At 41.5% G+C, this 24,019-nt stretch overlaps 1 protein-coding gene across 1 annotated transcript in view; it reads right to left on the reverse strand.

Annotated features, from left to right (window-relative positions):
- The window catches only part of LOC309557354 (multidrug resistance-associated protein 1-like), a 330,716-nt gene that overhangs the window by 268,213 nt on the left and 38,484 nt on the right, over positions 1-24,019 (reverse strand). Inside the window, exons 3-6 of the mRNA XM_082260034.1 lie at positions 13,671-13,847; positions 8,012-8,137; positions 5,715-5,852; positions 1,903-2,028 (exon numbers count right to left, since the gene is read on the reverse strand). Coding sequence (XP_082116160.1) covers positions 1,903-2,028; positions 5,715-5,852; positions 8,012-8,137; positions 13,671-13,847 — 567 coding nt within the window. The remainder of the gene's footprint in view (positions 1-1,902; positions 2,029-5,714; positions 5,853-8,011; positions 8,138-13,670; positions 13,848-24,019) is intronic.

Here is a 24,019-nt window from a genome sequence, read left to right on the forward strand (position 1 = left end):
AATGCATGCTCAATCGGATTCAGGTCAGGCGATTGACTTGGCCATTGCATAACATTCCAATTCTTTCCCTTTTCTCTTTGGTTGCTTTCTCAGTATGCTTTGGGTCATTGTCCATCTGCACTGTGAAGCGCTGTTCAATGAGTTCTGAAGCATTTGGCTGAATATGTGCAGATAATATTTCCCGAAACACTTCAGAATTCCTCCTTCTGCTTTTGTCAGCAGTCACATCATCAATAAATACAAGAGAATATACATAAAGGGAATCAACTCGGTAAAGGAGGAGAGCATATTTAAAAGAAGAGAAACTACCACAAGAGGACACCGTTTTAAACTAGAGGGGCAAAGGTTTAAAAGTAATATGAGGAAGTATTACTTTACTGAGAGAATAGTGGATGCATAGAATAACCTTCCTGCAGAAGTGGTAGCTGCAAATACAGTGAAGGAGTTTAAGCACGCATGGGATAGGCATAAGGCTATCCTTCATATAAGATAGGGCCAGGGACTATTCATTGGATTCAGATATATTGGGCAGACTAGATGGGCCAAATGGTTCTTATCTGCCGACACATTCTATGTTTCTATGTTTCTAGAACCAGTTCCATTGGCAGCCATACATGCCCACTCCATGACACTACCACCACCATGCTTCACTGATGAGGTGGTATGCTTTGGATCATGAGCAGTTCCTTTCCTTCTCCGTACTCTTCTCTTCCCATCACTCTGGTACAAGTTGATCTTGGTCTCATCTGTCCATAGGATGTTGTTCCAGAACTGTAAAGGCTCTTTTAGATGTTGTTTGGCAAACTCCAATCTGGCCTTCCTGTTTTTGAGGCTCACCAATGGTTTACATCTTGTGGTGAACCCTCTGTATTCACTCTGGTGAAGTCTTCTCTTGATTGTTGACTTTGACACACATACACCTACCTCCTGGAGAGTGTTCTTGATCTGACACACATACACCTACCTCCTGGAGAGTGATCTTGATCTGGCCAACTGTTGTGAAGGGCGTTTTCTTCACCAGGGAAAGAATTCTTCGGTCATCCACCACAGTTGTTTTCCGTAGTCTTCCGGGTCTTTTGGTGTTGCTGAGCTCAGCGGTGCATTCTTTCTTTTTAAGGATGTTCCAAACAGTTGATTTGGCCACACCTAATGTTTTTGCTATCTCTCTGATGGGTTTTTTTTTCAGTCTAATGATGGCTTGCTTCACTGATAGTGAGAGTTGACAGCAACAGATTCCAAATGCAAATAGCACACTTGAAATGAACTCTGGACCTTTTATCTGCTCCTTGTAAATGGGATAATGAGGGAATAAAACACACCTGGCCATGGAACAGCTGAGCAGCCAATTGTCCCATTACTTTTGGGCCCTTAAAAAGTGGGAGGCACATATACAAACCGTTGTAATTCCTACACCTTTCACCTGATTTGGATGTAAATACCCTCAAATTAAAGCTGAAAGTCTGCAGTTAAAGCACATCTTGTTTGTTTCATTTCAAATCCATTGTGGTGGTGTATAGAGCCAAAAAGATTAGAGTTGTGTTGATGTCCTAATATTTATGGACCTGACTGTATACCTAGACATAGATTTTATACCTATTATCCCCTGGACGCCTGTAACTTCAAATGCATTTTGTGATGAATAACCATTATATGAAACGTTTCTTCATGCAAACACTATTGCTGACATCTCATTATGCAAAGGTGGGTTGTATGGCCATCAAACTGACCCTCTTCTTTTCATACTAACCCAAAACAAGTAAGCACATAGGGTTTTTTACTTTTCTGGCACGACAGTGTTGCTTGGTCATCCTGTCAGCTATTTTTCTTTTGAACAAATTGTCTAAAAAATTCTATAGACTATGAAGCAAAGAAAACTGAGAAGTACATATACATGTCACATACCAACTCACTCTTCACGGTGGAGAAGAAAGGAGGCTGATCATTGAAGAATGCAAGAATGCACTGGATCAGCACCAGCACGAAATATGACATGAAAAGCGCATAACGCATTCTGTCAATCTCTGCTGCCTGCACAAATCAGAATAGAGGACATACAGTTAGAATGGGTTACATTAAAAAATAATAACCTGTCAGTTTATAGCAAGGTGGGCTCAGAATCATAAGCACTTCGAAAATGACCATATAGCACAGCGGAACCTTTCAAACACATAAGGTATGTACAGGTCACCCCTTTCAACCTTAAAACAAGGGGCTTATTTTTCATTTAAGAGAACCCATGAAAACAATTAATTTATGGCCCAGGATCCAACTATACATCCAGAGCCACAGGATATAGGCTTTATCTATATGATAAACTAGGAGTCTGGGATACATCAAGATGCTTCACAAATGTTTCAGTGGTGACCCCATCTATTATCTTTAAATCAGAACTACATTATATCTAGCTCAAAAAAGAACCTGTTGAACCAAAACCTTGGCCTACATTAAAATATGAATTGATTAATAGAGTTGTACTCGCTCTCATGGTGTCCTTTGCAAATACAGTACAATGTACCTCAAACTTTAAAGTGTTAGGCATGTTACTGTGCGGAAAATTGCAGATAATGTGATTCCATTACATTTTATATCTACAGAAAGCACCTGTTTCACAGATAAGTGTGAGCGCTCACCACGAGTTAATGAGCGTAGTATGGAAGTCAAGGGGAATCTCAGGTTGCTTGACAATCCAAGCTGCTGCTATGGAAATGCAGGATGTTGATACAATACAGACAGATGGCAGAACTACCTGTCTTTTAAAGTATTCCTCAGCCTAAACTTGAAGTTGGTTCTACCAAAACTACAAGATGCTGTGCAAAGGGGGGGGGGGGGGGGGGTCACCATCCACAGAACTGATTATTAACCAAGAACATTCTTTGCAAGGAAGTCAGTGAATTGGGCCCTGATCCAGGTTCTTCCCTAATAACAAAAGTTAATTGCCAGAGAAAGTAGGAAGGAACACACCCAACAAAATTGCAGGAAACTGATAAACCGTAGATGGTTTTCCTAAGAAAAAGATCCAGGTCCTATTCATTAAAATAAGTGCCTATACTATTTACAATCCAGTAATGCACTGTTTCACCCTGCTCTGCACATGCTCAGTTGCTCTCTATTTTTAGGCACTGCTGAATTTGTAGAGGACCATCTGCTCACAGCCTTAAAATGGAATTAAACTCTCCTATCCTTTACAGCCAAGGAAGCTGCTTCTTTTTTATCTGGAACTGTCGACTCTTTATGTCTGGAGGAAAGGAGATTTAATCTCCAAATACAGAAAGGCTTCTTCACAGTAAGAGCTGTGAAAATGTGGAATATACTCCCTCAAGAGCTGGTTCTATCCAGCTCAGTAGATTGCTTCAAAAAAGGCCTAGATTATTTCCTAAATGTACATAACATAACTGGATACTAACATTTATAGGTAAAGTTGATCCAGGGATCATCCGATTGCCTCTTGGGGGATCAGAAAGAACATTTTTTTCCTGCTGTAGCAAATTGGATCATGCTTTGCTGGTAGTTTTTGCCTGGATCAACTGTGGGTATGGGATTGTGGATATAGGATGATAAAAAAAAATGGTTTTGTTTTTCCATTTTTATTAGTTGAACTAGATGGACTTTGTGTTTTTTTTTTTTTTTTCCAACCAGACTATCTATTTAACTATGTTCCTAATCAAGTGATCAGTTACGATATCATATATTATATAGTTCATATTCCTATTGCACACCTTCCTGGTTTGTAGGCTCGTGTGTACTGGGTGCTGAAGCGATCACCAGTTGGCAACTGGATTAGTTACAAGTAAATACATATTCGCCAGCACACCAAGGATCTTGCAAAAGCAGTCCAAAAAAACTTTATTCAAGATAAGATCACATCAGAAAAATATAGTGCAACGTTTCGGAGCCGCACAGGACCCCTTCATCAGGCATGTGATACAGTGCAGTTCGTGAGCAGAGGATATATAGAGACATACCACCAATAGAAAACAGTGCATTTAGATGACACCCACCTATGATGACATCATTTTCACACCTATTACACATAATAAACATCATCTAACATCAAAAGTCAGTACTGATATGAAAAATAATGAGATTGCCATACCTTGGCTGTATGAAGGAAAGAGTAGGTGCTGGTCTGCGCTCATTATTTTACATGGCAGATGAGGTTTAATGTGGAAAAATGTAAAGTAATGCACTTGGGGGCCAAAAACCAGAAAGCAAGCTACTCACTAGTGGGGGGAACCTCTGGGTGAGTCTAGGATGGAAAAAGACTTGGGGGTACTGGTAGACAACAGGCTTGGCAGTGGCATGCAATGCCAAGCCGCTGCAAGTAAAGCCAACAGAATACTGGGATGTATAAAAAAGGGGATTCACTCCAGAAATAAAGAGATTATTCTCCCACTCTACAAGACTCTGGTCCGGCCACATCTGGAGTATGCTGTCCAGTTCTGGGCACCGGTCCTCAGGAAGGATGTGCTGGAACTGGAGAGAGTCCAGAGAAGGGCAACAAAAATAATTAGGGGAATGGAGGACATCAGCTATGAGGAAAGACTACAAGCACTGAACCTATTCTCTCTGGAGAAGAGACGACTGAGGGGGGATATGATATCAATGTACAAATACTGTACTGGCGACCCTAGCATAAGGACCAAACTATTCAGAGAAAGGAGATACAATAAGACACGTGGCCACTCACTAAAACTAGAGGAAAGGCGGTTTAACCTTAAAATGCGTAAGGGGTTCTTCACTGTAAGAGCAGTAAGGATGTGGAATTCTCTTCCACAAGCAGTGGTATCAGCAGGGAGCATCGATAGTTTCAAAAAACTGTTAGATGGGCACCTTAGAGACCACAACATACAGGGGTATACAATGTACAGTTAAAAGCAAACACACACACACATCATAGGTTGAACTGGATGGACTGGTGTCTTTTTTCAACCTCACTAACTATGTAACTATGTAACTAAGGAATGTAACTGTTTTTTCAAACCATTAAAGTGGAACTTTTGTCAGAAAATGAAGTCCTGCTAGATCAATTCAGACTGGCCGCTTTTGCAGGTATAGCTACTGTATGTAAAATATTAAAAATAAGTGCCTGTACTGTTTCAAATCCAGTAATACTCCGTCTCATCCTGTTCTGCATATACTCAGTTGCTCTCCTCTTTTATGCAATGCTGAATTTGTAGAGGCTGATCTGCTGACGGCCTTAAAGCGGAATTAAACCCTCCTATACTTTTACATTGAAGGTAGCTGATTCTGTTTGAACTGCAACTACAATGGTGCTGCACATGTGATCAGTTAGGACACCAGTCATTTGATGAATCGACAGTTGGGTTGAGGACACAATCAAATCAAACAGTTTTTTGAAACTGGTAAATCGATAGGTTTAGTCTCGCATTATGATTTACTGCTGGGGCTTTGGGCTTCAGAAAAAAAGGAGCCTCCAGCAAGAAGAAACAGGAGCAATGCTGGGGGCAATTTATAGCACACACCATTTTTGTTAGCATAATTATTAATGTGGAATATATGTTCTTAGCTAAAGAACATTGTTTTTTTATCAATCTGTTATGGGTAAAGTTCCACCCTAACCACTTTTTGGTCGTTTAGTAAAAGCTTATTTTAAACTTCTGTTCCATTGTTTAATTCAATTCATGAAAACCTCCTCTAAATACTCAAATGTTTTTCTACCGGAATTAAAATGACTACGGTAATTTCTAATTTACCTGTGAAATGGCAGTTGTGATCTTAGTTCGAAGTTGGAAGACTGAACATATTAGAACCAAGATCCAGAACACCAACAGGAGAGCTGATGACTGCACGCCTTTCATCCTCTCATACTGAATAAGACATGCAGCAAGAAGCTGTTATTGCAAAAAAGAAAAAAATAAGAATGGTAATGCAGGAATGCATGTTATCATCAGTAGTGCTTTATAAAGTTTTTCAATTATATGAACACAGATACAATGCTATGAAATCATCTGCCCGGGAGACCATCACTTTTGGGTATGTGGATCTACTGCAGCTCTTATTAGTTCCTCCTGTTGACAACCATGCAATACAGAATATCGTAATAATGTGGAAATGAGCAGTAGAACTACAGAGCACTGCTGGTGACCCAAGAGATTGACCATCCTGGAAAGTGTCGTTCTTAGGGCTTGTTCACATTAGCAATACCCTGTGTTTAACCACTTTACCACCAGAGGATTTTGCTGTCTTACGTCCAGGCCACTTTTTGCGATTCGGCACTGTGCGACTTTAACTGACAATTGCGTGGTCATGCAACGCCGTACCCAAACAAAATTTACGTCCTTTTTTTCCCACAAACAGAGCTTTCTTTTGGTGGTATTTGATCACCTCTGCGCTTTTCATTTTTTGCGATATTAATAAAAAAATGCAATAATTTTGAAAAAATAACAATATTTTTCTACTTTGACAGTTAAAAAATATCCAATATATTCCATTTTTGTCATATATTTAGGCCAAAATGTATTTAGCTACATGTCTTTGACAAAAAAATTCTCAATGAGCGTATTTTTAACCGCTTTAAGACCGGGAAGATTTTACCCCATTCCTGACCAGGCCATATTTTGCGATTCGGCACTGCGTTACTTTGACAGACAATTGCGCGGTCGTGCGACGATGTACCCAATTTAATACTTTTTGCGCTATATACAAAAAAAGTGTGACAATTTTGAAAAAATAACAATATTTTTCACATTTTTTTATATGAAATTTCCCCAAAAAAATGTAAAAATCTAAATTTTTTAACTTTTTTGCCAATTTGTTTTCTGCTACATATTTTTGGTAAAAAAAAAAAAAAAAATTGCAATAAGCATATTTTGATTGGTTTGCGCAAAGGTTATCGCAGCTACTAACTACAGGAAATTTATGTCATTTTTATTTTTTTAACTAGTAATGGCGGCGATCTGGCGGCGATCTGCGATTTTTTTTTGCGGGACTGCGACATTGCGGCGGACAGATCGGACCCTTGACTGACATTTTTGACACTTTTGGGGGTACCAGTGACATTACTACAGTAATCAGTGCTATAAATATGCACTGTTACTGTAAAAATGACACTGGCAGGGAAGGGGATAATTTTTATTGGAGAGGTATGCCTGGTGCTTACTGACGTGTGTGGGGGGAGGTGACTGAGTGACACAGGGACAGATCGCAGGTTCAGCTATGCTGAAACAAAGCGGGCGGCTCTCCACACTCGATCCCAGACGATCGGGGAAGAGCGGCGGTGATCACCGCCGCTCCTCCCCTGGCCCGACTCCCGCTGTAACTGAATACAGCGGGAGCGAGCCTCCGGCGGCGTGCGCGTGCCGCCCAAATGGGGAGGAGTCCAGCGACGTAGGTCTAGTGGTTAAGCTGTTTTTGAACAGTGTTTTTGATGGCTTCTTAACCCCCCCCCCCCCCCTTCAATGCCTGCCATGAATTTTACAGGTGAACCACACAGTGCAGTATACACATGTGCAATAGCGTTGTGTTGAAAATTAAGCAGCATGTCCCTTTCTGGGGAGATTTCCGCTTATCAGCCGCCTCCACTAATTTCAATGGTAATGCTCCGTAAACTGTGCCTTAATCTCGCCCATAATGTTTACTGGAGTTTATTTTCTGTAGTGCAGGGTTGCTTTCAAGTTTCGGGTTCAAGACTCTCATTTTGGTTCAAGCATACGTACATAGTGAGTCACTACATGAAAGAAAAATGTGCAGGATGATGTTTGGGCTTTTCAAATGTCTTCAGTGATAGATTTTTTTCAGCTCAGTAGCGCATCAGATAATGAAGCCAGGATTGGGATGCTAATAATTCAGCAATAGTAGCACAATATTTATGTCCTCACAGGTTCAGTTTATGGGGTCATGCTCCAAAAATGAGCAAAGAGGGAGGGGTATTTACTCCCAAAAAAAAAGGGGGTGCACAATCCTTACAGAACTTCCAATCTACGTTATAACCCTAACCCTTACAAACAAAACAATTATAAAGAAAAATAATTCAGAATGTGCTTTGCATTACCATTGTGGCTCCAACAATTAATGGACTGATAAGGAGCACTGGCGGTTCTGGAAAATTATGTGTCATGTTCCACACAGTGTAGAAAAGGTCTGTATAACAGATTACTGCCAGAAACGCAGCAAGACACTAAAAGAAAAAAAAAAACAAGAATTATTAACCTAAAAAGTCAGGTTTCAAATATTGGTAACAAGGTTATAAAAACAGTACAAATCCTACTAGACAGAAAATATAAATGCAGAATCATTTATAGTATTATTGGCATTATGCATCTTTTATTATTCTGTTCCCTAAACCATATAGCAAAAAATGTGTTCAAATTACTGCCAAACCCTGTGGGATGCATACCGCTGGGAGCTAGCTTCAATGTAAAGACTGTTTTTATATTTGAACTAAACCCAGGAGAGTGCCAAGCAGAGAACTGCAGGTTGGCTCCTATCCACAGCCTGATCATTCTAGTAACAGCCCTGTTTACCAGTTCATTGCCCTGCATGGTTTTTAGACACAGAGAGCTCTGTTTTATGAACACAAATAAAGGCATACGTACATATTTTGTTTTATTGCTTAAAGGTAAATGGTTTCAGTGGTGGGAAGAATAAGCTTTGTCCTTGACAGTTTCTAGTAAATCAACGGTTTGATTTATTTTACACAGCTGTCACAGGCAATTATAGCCAGGGAGTCATCAGGCTGCAGAAACAATATAACACTGCAGTGCATCATAGATTACATCATGGCCTTCCTTTATTTGAACTTAAACCAAAAGGTTTTATTTCTACTACTTATGCCTCGTACACACACAACGATTATCGGCCGACCGGTCGTCCGACTTTTGTCCAGAGTGGTGTTTTGTTGGTTGGAATGTGCCTCGACTGCACATGAATTTTCTTGGCCAACAAAAATCTACTTCAGAAGTGATGTAATGTGATGGTTTACTTTCCGTGTGTTTTTTCTTCTCTGAGCATGCCCAGTCTTGCTCATCAGATTTTTGTCTGCCGAAATCTGTACTGACTGACGGAAAATCGGCTGTTGTGTTGACGGCCAACAAAAATTTTATAGCATGCACACCAGTTTTTTTTTAGCCGAAAAGTCAGAGTCGGTTGTCGGAAGCATCATACTAACAAGCCGAAAATCGGCCGATCGGACGTTGGCCGAAAATTCCCGGCCAATAATCGATGCGTGTGTAGGAGGCATTAGGAGCCAGGAAGCCACCTACTGATGTGTGTATGTATCCCTCTTTTGGAGCCAAACCCTTACGTCCCTCTTTCAGCCCCACTTTAACCTTATGCTCTGTATAGACTTACAGTGGGTACGAAAAGTATTCAGACCCCCTTAAATTTTTCACTCTTTGTTATATTGCAGCCATTTGCTAAAATCATTTAGGTTCATTCTTCTTCCTCATGAATGTACACATAGCACCCTATACTGACAGAAAAACACAGAATTGTTGACATTGTTGCAGATTTATTAACCACTTAAGCCCCGGAGGATTTGGCTGCTAAAGGACCAGGGGTTTTTTTGTGATTTTTTACTGCGTGACTTTAACGGACAATTGCGCGGTCGTGCGACGCTGTACCTAAACGAATTTGACGTCCTTTTTTTCCCACAAACAGAGCTTTCTTTTGGTGGTATTTGATCACCTGTGCGATTTTTTGATCACGCGCTATAAACAAAAAAAGAGCGTAAATTTTGCAAAAATAACAATATTTTTCACATTTTTTTATATGAAATTCCCCCAAAAAAAAAGTAAAAATCAAAATTTTTTAACATTTTTCGGCCAATTTGTTTTATGCTACCTATGTTTGGTAAAAAAAATCGCAAAAAGCGTATTTTGATTGGTTTGCGCAAAAGTTATCGCGTTTACTAACAAAGAGAAAGATTTTTGTCATTTTTGGTGTTTTTTTTTTTAACGCGTAATGGCGGCGATCTGCGATTTTTTTTTCGGTACTGCGACATTGCGGCGGACAGATCGGACCCTTGACTGACATTTTTGACACTTTTGGGGTTACCAGTGATCTGCAAAAATGACACTGGCAGGGAAGGGGTTAACTTTATTGGACAGGGAGGGGTTAAGTGTGTCCTAGGGGCGTGCTTTCTACTGTGTAGGGACATTCCTATTGGTGTAAAAGCAAAGATCAACCGTTCTACATAGTAGAACGGTCAGATCTTCACTTTTACACAGGGAGAACTGACAGGCAGCTTGTTTACACAAGCTGCTCTGTCTTTCTCCCTTCACAGGAGCGATCGCAGTGTGACTGGCGGACATCGAGTCCGCCGGTCACACGCACTGACTTGCCTGTGAACGAGCCGCGGCGGGCGCGCGCCTCGGCGGGCGCGCACCCGCCCGCGATAGGCTCGCAAGTCAGTGACAGGCGAGTGACGTACCGATACGTCACTCTGCCTGGCCGGGGCTGACCGCCGCAGTATATAGTCGTGCGGCGGTCGGCAACCGGTTAAAAAAGAAAAACTGAAATATCACATGGTCCTAAGTATTCAGACCCTTTGCTGTGACATTCATATATTTAACTCAGGTGCTTTCCATTTCTTCTGATCATCCTTGAGATGGTTCTAAACCTTCATTTGAGTCCAGCTGTGTTTGATTATACTGATTGGACTTGATTAGGAAAGCCACACACCTGTCTATATAAGACCTTCCAGATCACAATGCATGTCAGAGCAAATGAGAATCATGAGGTCAAAAGAACTGCCTGAAGAGCTCAGAGACAGAATTGTGGCAAGGCACAGATCTGGCCAAGGTTACAAAAAGATTTCTGCTGCACTTAAGGTTCCTAAGAGCACAGTGGCCTCCATAATCCTCAAATGGAAGACGTTTGGGACGACCAGAACCCTTCCTAGAGCTGGCCGTCCGGCCAAACTGAGCTATCAGGGGAGAGGAGCCTTGGTGAGAGAGGTAAAGAAGAACCCAAAGATTACTGTGGCTGAGCTCCAGAGATGCAGTCAGGAGATGGGAGAAAGTTGTAGAAAGTCAACCATCACTGCAGCCCTCCACCAGTCGGGGCTTTATGGCAGAGTGGCCCGACGGAAGCCTCTCCTCAGTGTAAGACACATGAAAGCCCGCATGGAGTTTGCTAAAAAACACCTGAAGGACTCCAAAATGGTGAGAAATAAGATTCTCTGGTCTGATGAGACCAAAACAGAACTTTTTGGCCTTAATTCTAAGCGGTATGTGTGGAGAAAACCAGGCACTGCTCATCACCTGTCCAATACAGTCCCAACAGTGAAGCATGGTGGTGGCAGCATCATGCTGTGTGGGTGTTTTTCAGCTGCAGGGACAGGACGACTGGTTGCAATCGAGGGAAAGATGAATGCGGCCAAGTACAGGGATATCCTGGACAAAAACCTTCTCCAGAGTGATCTGGACCTCAGACTGGGCCGAAGGTTTACCTTCTAACAAGACAATGACCCTAAGCACACAGCTAAAATAATGAAGGAGTGGCTTCACAACAACTCCGTGACTGTTCTTGAATGGCCCAGCCAGAGCCCTGACTTAAACTCAATTGAGCATCTCTGGAGAGACTTGTTGCATCTTTCCCAAAAAGACTCCTGGCTGTATTAGATCAAAAGGGGGCTTCTACTAAATACTGAGCAAAGGGTCTGAATACTTGACCATGTGATATTTCAGTTTTTCTTTTTTAATAAATCTGCAACAATGTCAACAATTCTGTGTTTTTCTGTCAGTATGGGGTGCTATGTGTACATTCATGAGGAAGAAGAATGAACCTAAATGATTTTAGCAAATGGCTGCAATATAACAAAGAGTGAAAAATTTAAGGGGGTCTGAATAATTTTCGTACCCACTGTATACTTTAAAATTTGCTTTTTTAAAAAAAATAATATCTAAACAGCCATTCCACCCAAAAATTATAGTTTATCTATAGGTAGGATTTGGTTGACTTCTTGCACCTTCTAACAATGAGACCATGTTTCCTTACACTGTCTCTATTCACCTGGTAGTTTTGGGTGTTTCTGCCCACCTTTGTGAGTTCCAGCAACTAGTGTTGCATTCTCCATAATATAAAATAATTACGAAATCCAAGAAGGTGGAGTGGGAACCCATCATAATGGCCACAGCTGCTGTGCAGACACAAGTTCTTACCATTAACGTCCTTGGGAGATATAAATAATCTGCAGGTGGTTTAAACCTCCAGCAGCTACGATAGAGGTAGGTATCCTTGATAAACTGACCCTTTGGAACACAGAGTGCTGACTATACAAAATTGTCTTTCCAACTTTTAACGCTAGCACAATGAAGATAGGGTATAAAAAGTATTACTGATCTCTTTTTGTGCATATCAATGATGGGTCCTCTGGCTAAATATTTTGAAAAAGGTGTCCCTTTAAATGCCAGAGAGTATGATGTGTATATTGTTGTTGTCAACTGAAAGTACAGTAAAACCTTGGATTGAGAGTAACTTGGTCTGAGAGCGTTTTGCATGACAAGCAACATTTTTCTATACATGTTGACTTGATAAACAAGCGATGTCTTGATATATAAGTAGCATCACATCACAACTGTGTATAAAAGAGTAAAGAGGCGCCTCTAAGTGTAGCTATATGATTACATTTAATGAAGGTTCAACATTTATCAACTCAAATCAGGCACATCTAAGTATGCAGGAATCTGGGGTAAAGCTGTCCACATAGACCGTTCTTCTCACCGCCACCGACGTCATCCCTCCCACACTGCACTCCATGAGCGCTTCAAGCCTCACTTTCAGATCGCTCTACTGCAGGGCAGTCTTCCTGGTCACAACTGCAGACTGACGGCAGTGAGAGCTGGCGGTGAGGAGGACGGTCTATGTGGACAGCTTTACCCCGGACGCCTGCATACTTAGATTTCCCTGTTTTAATCATCAGCCATGTGAGTTGCTAAATGATGTACCTTCATTAAATGTAAACATATTGCTACACTTAGAGGCGCCTCTCTTCTCTTTTCTACTCCTGCTGGAATTTGCTTCTAATCCCCTTGTGGGGGGCGCCATTTGTGGATGGACATTTTATGGTTACACAACCTATCACATTGCTATAATCTTTTTATATGGACTATAAACTGAAAGATTTATGAATAAATGGTTGTGGAATGAATCATCTAAATTTCCATTATTTCTTATGGGGAAATTCGCTTTGATATAAGAGTACTTTGGATTACAAGCATGTTTCTAGAAGGAATTATGCTCGCAATCCAAGGTTTTACTGTACAAGTTTCCTGCCACTGCAGGCTCTGGCTGGTTCCAACAATGTGTAATAATGTGTCAACCTCTACTTATTATGTATGCCAAAGGGAAAAAAAACACAGCAACAGATCAGTAACGATTCCGCTTTTTATTAAAAGATACTCTAACTAAATTTGAGGATGCACTGACTAATCCAATGATGTAAGCATCTGTAAAGTCACATGCACGTGACGCTGTCAATTTCCCAGTTTGCTGAATAAGTACATTTTCCAGTGAAACTCTGTGCCTATAAAGTCAAAGTAGTGTAAAACAAAGTTGAAAGGCCTCTAGATAATGGATCTATAAAAGTAGAGTGATTCATACATAAACACATGGTTTAGTTTATATTTGGAAAGTGATGCTGAAAAAGAGAGACACTGACTTTATTACAGTTCAATAAGTTTAGCAGAATGTAATTGAAGAATACTTACAGTCTTTACTTTACAGAGCAGTGACATCCTTATGTAACCTCGGTCATGACGTATGAGGTAGAAAATGTAGAGTGGAGAAGAGATAAATAGATAAAAACAGGGTATCCAGTACAAAACTGTTTTATGAAAACACCAGGAAAAGTCAGGATTATTGGTGTTCCACGTCTGATTTACATCCTGTCAAAATAAAACAGCACTGTTAGAGTCACAAATCATTACACAATATGGCTGATGACACATAGGCGATATTCTCGCAGTGATTACCCCCCATTTTTTACAGCGTTTTGTCGCTGAGAAAATCATAATGACTTTCTATAGGATCATTATCAGTGACATTTTTAAAGCTCCTTGCAGTTCTGTCACTCATTAATTGAGATTCATCAGTGTTTCAGCTCAGGGGAAAATGGATAGTGACAATCGCTCTTAGGCTACGTTCACATCTTGGCGTTGCTATTTACAGGCTTTTTTTAGGTGTTTTTTCATGCGTTTTTATGGGTGTTTTTTCAGGCGTTTTTGTGCAGGCTTTTTTAGATTGACAAGTTACTAATGGAAAAAAAATAAAAACGCCTGTAATCTGCCCAAAAAGAAGCTCATGTACTTTTTTGAGCGTTGGGCGTTTTGCTTAAAACGTCAAAACGCTCAGATGTGAACAGGGGCCATTGAAATGAATAGGATTTGTCTTGTTGGGCGTTTTTTGAGCTGATCCTAGAGCAGAAAAACGCCCCACAAATGCCCCAAAACGCCCACATGTGAACTTAGCCTTAATGCTTTTATATGCTTAGCTACAAATTTTTGAGGGAGAGAAATTTGTAGCAGAGCACAACTCAATGCTGAAGTCAATTAGAAGCGACTCTTTATGATTAAATTGCTAGCTACAAGTTGCTGTGAATTGCTGACATTGGCGATTTATAGCATCAACATATTTCTGTGAAAAAACAATGGCCCATGTGTCATCAGCTCAAAAATCATAATTAATAAAACAAGATCGCCAATAATAACTTACAAGATTTTTTACATGTGAACTTTCTCAACTACTCATGTTTGAATGCTAAATAAAACAGTAAAATTAAAAATAAAAATAACAATTTAAATACAGTCTTACAAGCTAAATCCCAGAAATAAAAGCAACCTAAAATAAAAGGGCACCATAATTCTAAATAATTGTAGTTCCTTATACTAACTGAGCAATCTCAACTTTCTGCACTACAAAAATGAAAGGCTTGTAGAAAATGGATTTGTTTATTGGTTGAGTGAGAAGTTTAGACAGATGAAGCTGAGGTGAAATTGTATCGTTATAAAACCAGAGCCGCCATTGTTGACCTGTGTGAGTGTAGACAAGCTGCTAAGCTCTCAACAGACAACATTTTACATGCAAACTGTCTTACTTGCCATAAGGGCTCAAATAAAGTAATTGTAAAGGCAACATTTCGTTTTAATTAAAATAATAAACATGTTATACAGTGTTCACCTGCTCTGTGTAATGGTATTGCACAGAGCAGCTCCTTTTCTCCTCTTATGGGGTCTCCTGCTGGTGCTCTCTTCGCTCCTCCTTTTCTGTTCTGCTGTTGCTATGGGGACACACGTGTGCACCTGCTCCCTATCCTGGCTGTGTGTGTCTATTGACACACACAGTAAGGCTTGGTCATGCCACCCACTCTATCCTCATGGCATTTGACTAACAGCAGCAGTCAGCCTCTTGTGAGAGCAGGGAATGAAATTAGACCAGACGCAGGGAACAGCGCTGGACCAATAGAGGCAAGTGTTTGGGTTGGGGACACTCAGCAAGTGCTAAAACATGGGACTGTAGACTGCATTGTTTATTATTTAACCAACCTGATGTTTTAAAAATAATACCTTTAGTGCCGGTTCACACTACCGCGGCACGACTTCGGGGACGACCTGTGAAGTCGCACGCACCGCGACTTGCACGGACTTTATATAATGAATGTCAATGCAAGTCGGTCCGATGTCGCCCCGAAGTAGTACAGGAACTATTTTCTAAGTCGGAGCGACTTGTGTCGCTCCTATTAGAACGGCTCCCGTAGCACTGCATGGACCGCGACTTGTCAGGCTGACCATTCGCCTGACAAGTCGCGGTAGTGTGAATGGGCATTTAACCTAAAAAATAGTATAAATAAAAATACACCACTCATGGATGGATAAAAAAATGGGCCGCGGCACATTTATTGGTTTAAAATGTTGTAAACAACTTTTATTAATCATCAAAACAATAAAAAAGTCTGAATATAAATATATAATAATCAATAAATAATTAATTAACTTCCAGCAAACCAAATATCACTCAGTCATAGAACTCGAGTGATGACCAATAAAATTATTTTTTCATTTCAAATAAGTCCCCCCTTGATACAAGAGTGACAGACCACATAATGGTGCCACGACAGGGAGGGGGGCTGGGGAGCTCGCCAAGCCGCTCCGAAACACTGAGGAGAATGAAGCCGCGCAGCTCTTTATATAGGCCTATGCCCGTGACACTAACCGCACGTGGCTCACGTGTTTCCCGCCCGGCCGCCGCGTGACTTTCCCGCCTTACCTGTATGTAAACCGACCAATCAGAGCGCCTCATACATTTCCCGCCTGAACTATCCATTCAAAAATGCCACCGCTTAAAGAAACAAGCGGCTGGTTGGTCACAATGACACGATCCCTCACTTAAATGTTTAAACTACCTAAAGCAGCCACATTCCCATGGCGTTGGGCATTCACTATGCCCCACTAACATTGATTCCTTATTGCAGGGAATGCATTAAGGCGAAAAAAACATTTTAACTTTAGAACCACTTTGAACTTGTGTTTGGGGAGCAGTAAAAACAGGCGGTTTTACTGACCCCCTTAACCACTTTTAGACCGAAAGATTTTCCCCCTTAATGACCAGGCCATTTTTTGCGATTCGGCACTGCATTAATTTAATGGACATTTGCACAGTCGTGCGATGCTATACCCAAAAAAAAAATGATGTCCTTTTTTTCCCACATATAGAGCTTTCTTTTGGTGGTATTTGATCACCTCTGCGCTTTTTATTTTTTGTGCTATAAACAGAAAAAGAGCAACAATTCTGAAATTGCTAATTTGTACTCTGCTAGATATTTTTGGTAAAACAAATCCCAATATGCATATTTTGATTGGTTTGCGCAAAAGTTATCGTGTCTACAAACTAGGGGAAAGATTTATGTCATTTTTATTTATTTTTAATTAATTATTTTTTTTTTACTAGTAATGGCGGCGATCAGTGATTTTTAGCGGGACTGCAACATTGCAGCGGACAGATCGGACCCGTAACAGACATTGTTGACACTTTTGAGAGGGACCAGTGACATTACTACAGTAATCAGTGCTAAAAATATACATTGTTACTGTAATAATGACACTGGTAGGGAAGGGGTTAACCCAGGGGCGATCAAAGGGTTAAATGTTAGCCTAGGGGGTGTTGTCTAACTGTGATGGGGATGGGCTTGTGACATCAACACAGAGACCTGTGTTCCTAAATAGGAGGATCACAGGAGCTCTGTGTTGATAGCAGAGTAAACAACGGTCCTGCCCCGTGAATCAGCTTCCCCGCTGGCGAATGGGTTGCTCCCCGCGGATCGCTGTACAGATACGGCAATTCACGCAGTCGAGCCAATCTGCGGCAGTATATCTGCGGCGGTGAAGTCTCCAAGTGGTTAAGTTGGATGATGATTTACACATGCCGTGGGTGCGATGCTTTGCAGCCAGGGTGAAAATGATCCCCAATGTCTTGTTTGGCGGGCAGTGCTGTTGCTGAATGTGACCTATTCAAGTGAATTTGCATTATTAAAACAAGTGATGAGGTCTAGAGCTCTACATTACAGAACTAAACACCACCATAGGGGTGTATTTACTAAAGACAAACATACTGTGCATTGCAAGTGCAGTTGCTCCAGAACTTAGTAAATGAGGAAAAGCTTTACTTTATATAGAATACTCATTCACATGCAAGGTACATAAAAACAATGTTTGCTTGCGCATGATTGGATGAAAGAAATCAGCAGAGCTTCTTCTCGTTTCAGATCTTCCCCACAGAGCTAGAGCAGCTGTACTTGCAGTGCACAGTATATTTGCCTTTAGTAAATCGACCTCCATGTGTATGGACGAGCGTTTTTCTGCTCAAGTCAGGTGTTTCTATTGATACTAACAAAGAAAAGCCGCTCAGGTGAGGCAAAACATTCCGGTGCGAGTCGGATCCGTCATCCAGATACTGCATAGCCAAAGGAAAGTAGACCGCACTCAGGAATTTAATGAAATGGAAGTGTTTTAATCCCTCATAAACAATAAATACATTGTTAGTGCATCACAGGAACATGCGACAGGTTGACGCGTTTCACGATACAAATGATCGCTTACCATGGTTATGCAGGTGTTTCTATTGAAGTCTATGGGGTCAAAAACGCTTGTGATCTGCCAAAAAGAAGTTATGTACTTTTTTGAGTTTCAGGTGTTTGCGACAGAATGCTCAGATGTGAAGGGGATGAAATGAATGGGATTTTGCTTTTCGGGCGTTTTGGAGCTTCTGAGCTGAGCGTTTTACAAGCTGAAAAACACTGAGGTCTGAACAGGGCCTTATACAAACACCAGCACTCCTCAACTAATAACTTTCTATTTGTTATAATGTAGTAGCAATGTTTGAAGACCCTTTAGTGCCGGTTCACACTGAAGCAGCACGACTTTGGGGGGCCACCTGTGAAGTCGCGTGCGCCGCGACTTCAGCACGACTTGCACGGACTTCATATAATGAATGTCTATGCAAGTCGCTCCGAGGTCGCCCCGAAGTAGTACAGGACCCTTTTTCTAAGTCGGAGCGACCTATTAGAACGGGTCCTGTAGCAGTCAATGGACCGCGACTTTTCAGGCTGACAAGTCGCCTGACAAGTCGCGGCAGTGTGAATGGGCTCTTAAAGTTTGCCCATACATAGGAAACAGAGCTTCAAGGAGTTCTATTATATGATCACAGTATGCCTGTTTTATTAGGTACAATAGGCAACCATACATGGATCGAAAGCCAGTTCAGCCAGCCAGCCAGCCAGTTCAACAGGTCGGGGCCTGGCCGAATTTTGATCCATATATGGGCAGGATGGTTGTACAGAAATTGATCTACCAATCAACATGCAACAACCTTCTATTTTTACCACCCTACAATAGAAAGTGTGAAATAAGGCTGAGGAAGGCATTCTGACAGCCACTGCAAGGCTTCAATTATGTTGGTACTCCTGCATTTAACTTTACTAAACGCAGGACAAGCAATCTGGAAGTACAAGCCACTTTTATGCGGATCGCCAACTATACATTTACTACGGCAGGGCGACCGATCTGTGCCAGATCACATACCTAGTACGTGATCTAAAACTTCCGAGCCTCGGGCGCACGTGGGTGCCACTGGTGATGTGCTCCTGCTGTGATCATCACACAGCGAGAGCCCAGTGGCAGGTATCATGGACAGGATGTCTGCCGGCACCTGCTGATTGCACAGGACACAGGCAGAATGACAATCAGCCTATGTAAACAAGGCAGACTGTCCTTCTGTCAGAAGTGAAGGTATTGAGCCAGTGTTTCTGCAAAGCAGGAACACAGATCTTTGCCTTCCCCTAGTAAAAGCACCACCCCCACAGTGAGTAAGTACAGGCTAGAAACAGTTAACCCTTTGATCGCCCCTAATGTTAACCCCTTCCCAGCCTGTGTCATTAGTACAGTGACAGTGCATATTTTTTAGCACTGATCACTGTATTAGTGTCACTGGTCCCCAAAAAGTGTCAAAAGTGTCAGTTAGGTGTCCGATTTGTCCGCTGCAATATCGCAGTCCTGCTAAGTCCCCGCTCACACTAAGGCGACCTGTGAGGCGACCTGGTCGCCTCACAGGTCGCCGTAGGTCGCCTTCCATAGGGAAGCTGCGGACCCGTTCTAATAGGAGCGACACAAGTCGCTCCGACTTCGAAAAAGGGTCCGGAGCTTCTTTGGGACGACCAGGAGGCGACCGCCATAGACTTCAATGTTATGAAGTCCGTGCCGGCCGCTCCGAGTTCGCGGCGCGCTGCTCGCACCGCGACCTCGGAGGTCGCCCCTGGAAGTAGCGTCGCTCATATGTGAACGGGGCCTAAAAGTCGCTGTTCGCCGCCATTACTAGTAATAAAAAAAAAAATCTCATAGCAAACCAATCAATATACGCTTATTGGGAGTTCTTTTTACCAAAAATATGTGGCAGAATACATATTGGTCTAAATTGTTGAAGAAATTAGATTTTTTTTTTTGGGTTATGTTTTATAGCAGTTAATTGTTGGTATTTTTTTGTTTATAGCGCAAAAAAAATAAAACCACAGGTGGTGATCAAATACTATTAAAAGAAAAGCTCTATTTTTGTGGGAAAAAAAGACAAAAATATTATTTTGGGTACAGCATTCCATGACCACGCAATTGTCAGTTAAAGCAACGCAGTGCCATATCGCAAAAATGGCCTTGTCATGAAGCGCATAAACCTTCCGGAGGTCAAGTGGTTAATTAGATTTCTAGATTCATTGTTTATCCTTCACAGTACTAGAGGTCTCTTTCAGGAATGGCACAAAGTTTTTATAACTAGTATTACAGCATTCCAAAATGGATTGAAGCTATTCTGAGAGCAGGTGGCCTTATACTCATTGTTACCATATAGTATAATATATTGTTAGGTGCTTCCATTAGTTTGGCCCTTCCCTCTAATTTTAGGATTCATTGTACTGTGAATATAAATAGTAATTACAAAAAGGGCGAGGACGTCTCAGTAAAGCTGACAATATGTGATTAGTTTTATTTTAGTCTGACTCTAAAAAAGATCGATGAAGTACCCCCCCCCCCTCCCCGCCAGAACATTGTAATCTGACAGCGACATCTGCTGCTGTCAGAATACACTGATCAGTGGCCGCAGCCATTGATCAAGGAAAATTTTCCAACATGCTCCTTCAACAAAAGTTGATCAACGATCAACTTCTGTTAAGCAGTGATGGTCACACTCTGATTCAAATTTGGCCAGTCCTTATTTAACCAGCCCAGTCTTGATCAATGTACTGTATGGCGAGCTCTTATGACATTCACAATTAGCAAACTAGCGTAGGAAACAGCATTTGGTAAAAACATATTTTTTCTTTTCGTTATAATTATAGTTTTCTTGCTTTTATTTTTGTGACCCCACTAGAGAGATTTTCCATTACTTCCTGTCCCTGGGAATGCAGTTATCACCAGGAAATTAAAGTGGTATTAAAGGATCCTTTTTTCTTTTAAATAACAAACATGTTATACTTACCTGCTCTGCGGAATGATTTTGCACAGTACAGCCCTGATCCTCCTGTTCTGGGGTCCCCTGCCTGGGCTCCTGGCTCTACCTGCCTTTGAGTACCCCGCAAGCCACTTGCTAGGGGGAGTGCTGGTGTAGGCTCGTTCCCAAGACACATTGTTTGCATTTATTGCCCCACACAGTGCAGCTTGGCCCCACCCCCCACTCCCTCATCACTGGATTTGATTGACAGCTCTCGTTGAATTCAGTGAAGGAGAGAGAGAGTGCCACTGCTCTCCGGCACAGAGCTGGACTGAGTTCTGGCTCAGGTAAGTATTTGGGGGGGGGGGCTGAAGCTTAAAGATTTTTTACTTTAGTGCAGAGAACGTTAAGCCTTTACTGCACAAACACTGTCAGAAGTTATATTTCTTTCATTTTAGAACATCAGCTTTGTAATAGCAATACAAAGAAAAGTTATTTTTCACAATCCAATATAAACCTACCTGAAAAATCTCCTTTCATGTCATAGGTGCTGCCTGTCTGCCAGTGTTTATTTCGTCAACTAAAACGTTTTCGTCAATGTCATTTTTCAAGCGATGAAAACGAAACGCAAAGTATAGCACATTTTCGTCAAATGACGACAACTATGACGAAAATCAAATCGGTTTTCGTTAACGAACGAAAACAAAAAGGAATGTGAGGCAGGGACGTTTACCCAACTTCCAGTTTTCACGGAGCTAACGCAGTCCCTTTGACACCAGGTAAAGCTGCTGAAAGGTTTTATTGTGTTCTGTTCAGTTTCTTGACCTGTTAAAGTTCATGTAAATGTGCACTGCATGACTGACATCATCATCACAAGCCTGCAAAGTTTTTATTTTTTTGTATTTTAATTACATTTTTATGTTACCCCCTTTGGTCAAAAAAGCAGTATTCTTGGCAAAACTGTTTTGCCTAAATAAAGACTTAAATGAGTAAATCTGTGTCTGTGTAGTGTTGTGCTAGTGCATGCTCAAAGCTTAATACCATAAATAATAACATATTCGATTTTTCACTCCAGCAGTAGTATATAATGAGTTTGGAAATTGTAGAGAAATGCTTAAATAATGCATTGCAAATGACAATTGAACTACTACACCCATTCGTTTAGAGATGACTAAAATGTACTGGAGAATTAGTCGACTAAATACGACTAAAACTAAAACACTTGCAGAAGACTAAAACGGGACTAAAACTAAAATGCCATTTTAGTCCTAAGATTAAGTTCCGCTTCAAATTTCTGCGATGACAGAGATCGCATGTAATTCGGAGAGCGCTGCTCCTAAAATTACATGCGATCTCTGTGCCGTGCAAATTCAGCCATACAGCTTGTATGGCTGAATTCACACCGCAATCGCACTAAAAGACGCATAGGACCCTTTTTTTGGTCGCAGCAGAATCAGATTTGCATGGTGGTTCACACTAGTGCGATCCGATTCTGTGCGAACTTTCAGATCGCACTGCGATATGCGATCTGATCTGGGGGTGTCGTTAACTTTTAATTGACACCCCCAGCATATCGCATATGGCAGTGTGAACTGCCAGGGGTGCGGATGCGATGCGGGAACACGCTGTATATTCGCAGCATTCCCACATCGTACAAATGTGAACCGGGACAAAAACTAAATTGAAATTTGCTGCCAAAATTAACAATGCTGTCTGCTGGCAGCATCTATGGTCACAATGCAAAATCAAATATTTATGTACACATTGTATTTTTATTATTTTTAATATACTGCTATTAATCTAAACAATCTTGAAGTTTGTTAAGGCCCCATTCACACTGGGGCGATCTGACTTCCCGGGGCGACCTCCGAGGTCGCGGTGCGAGCAGCCCTTCCCTCTAAAATTAGAGGGAAGGGCCAAACTAATGGAAGCACCTAACAATATATTATACTATATGGTAACAATGAGTATAAGGCCACCTGCTCTCAGAATAGCTTCAATCCATTTTGGAATGCTGTAATACTAGTTATAAAAACTTTGTAGTGGAATATTATGCCATTCCTGAAAGAGGCCTCTAGTACTGTGAAGGATAAACAATGAATCTAGAAATCTACTTAACAACTTGACCTCCGGAAGGTTTATGCGCTTCATGACCAGGCCATTTTTGCGATATGGCACTGCGTTGCTTTAACTGACAATTGCGTGGTCATGGAATGCTGTACCCAAAATAATATTTTTGTCTTTTTTTCCCACAAAAATAGAGCTTTTCTTTTAATAGTATTTGATCACCACCTGTGGTTTTATTTTTTTTGTGCTATAAACAAAAAAATACCAACAATTAACTGCTATAAAACATAACCCAAAAAAAAAAAATCTAATTTCTTCAACAATTTAGACCAATATGTATTCTGCCACATATTTTTGGTAAAAAGAACTCCCAATAAGCGTATATTGATTGGTTTGCTATGATATTTTTTTTTTTATTACTAGTAATGGCGGCGAACAGCGACTTTTAGGCCCCGTTCACATACGAGCGACGCTACTTCCAGGGGCGACCTCCGAGGTCGCGGTGCGAGCCGCGCTGCGACCTCGGAGCGGCCGGCACGGACTTCATAACATTGAAGTCTATGACGGTCGCTCCGGGGCGCCCCAAAGAAGCTCCGGACCCTTTTTCTAAGTCGGAGCGACTTGTGTCGCTCCTATTAGAATGGGTCCGCAGCTTCCCTATGGAAGGCGACCTACGGCGACCTGTGAGGCGACCAGGTCGCCTCACAGGTTGCCCCAGTGTGAACGGAGACTAAAAGTGGAACTTTAGTCAGAAAATCTTGCTTGATCAATTCAGGCTGGTCCCTTTTGCAGGTATAGCTATGTACAGTCAGGTCCATAAATATTGGGACATCGACACAATTCTAATCCTTTTGACTCTATACACCACCACAATGGACTTAAGACCCGGTTCACACTTCTGCGTGTGCCGGGTTCGCATGTCATGTCGGAGCGCACTGCTCCGACATGACATGCGATCAGCTGTGCGGTGCGAGTTTAGCCATACAGTTTGTATGGCTAAATTCGCACCGCACCCGCAGCAAAG

The sequence above is a fragment of the Pelophylax lessonae genome (assembly GCF_965119305.1).
Source record: "Pelophylax lessonae genome assembly, chromosome: 6".
Lineage (NCBI taxonomy): Eukaryota > Metazoa > Chordata > Amphibia > Anura > Ranidae > Pelophylax > Pelophylax lessonae.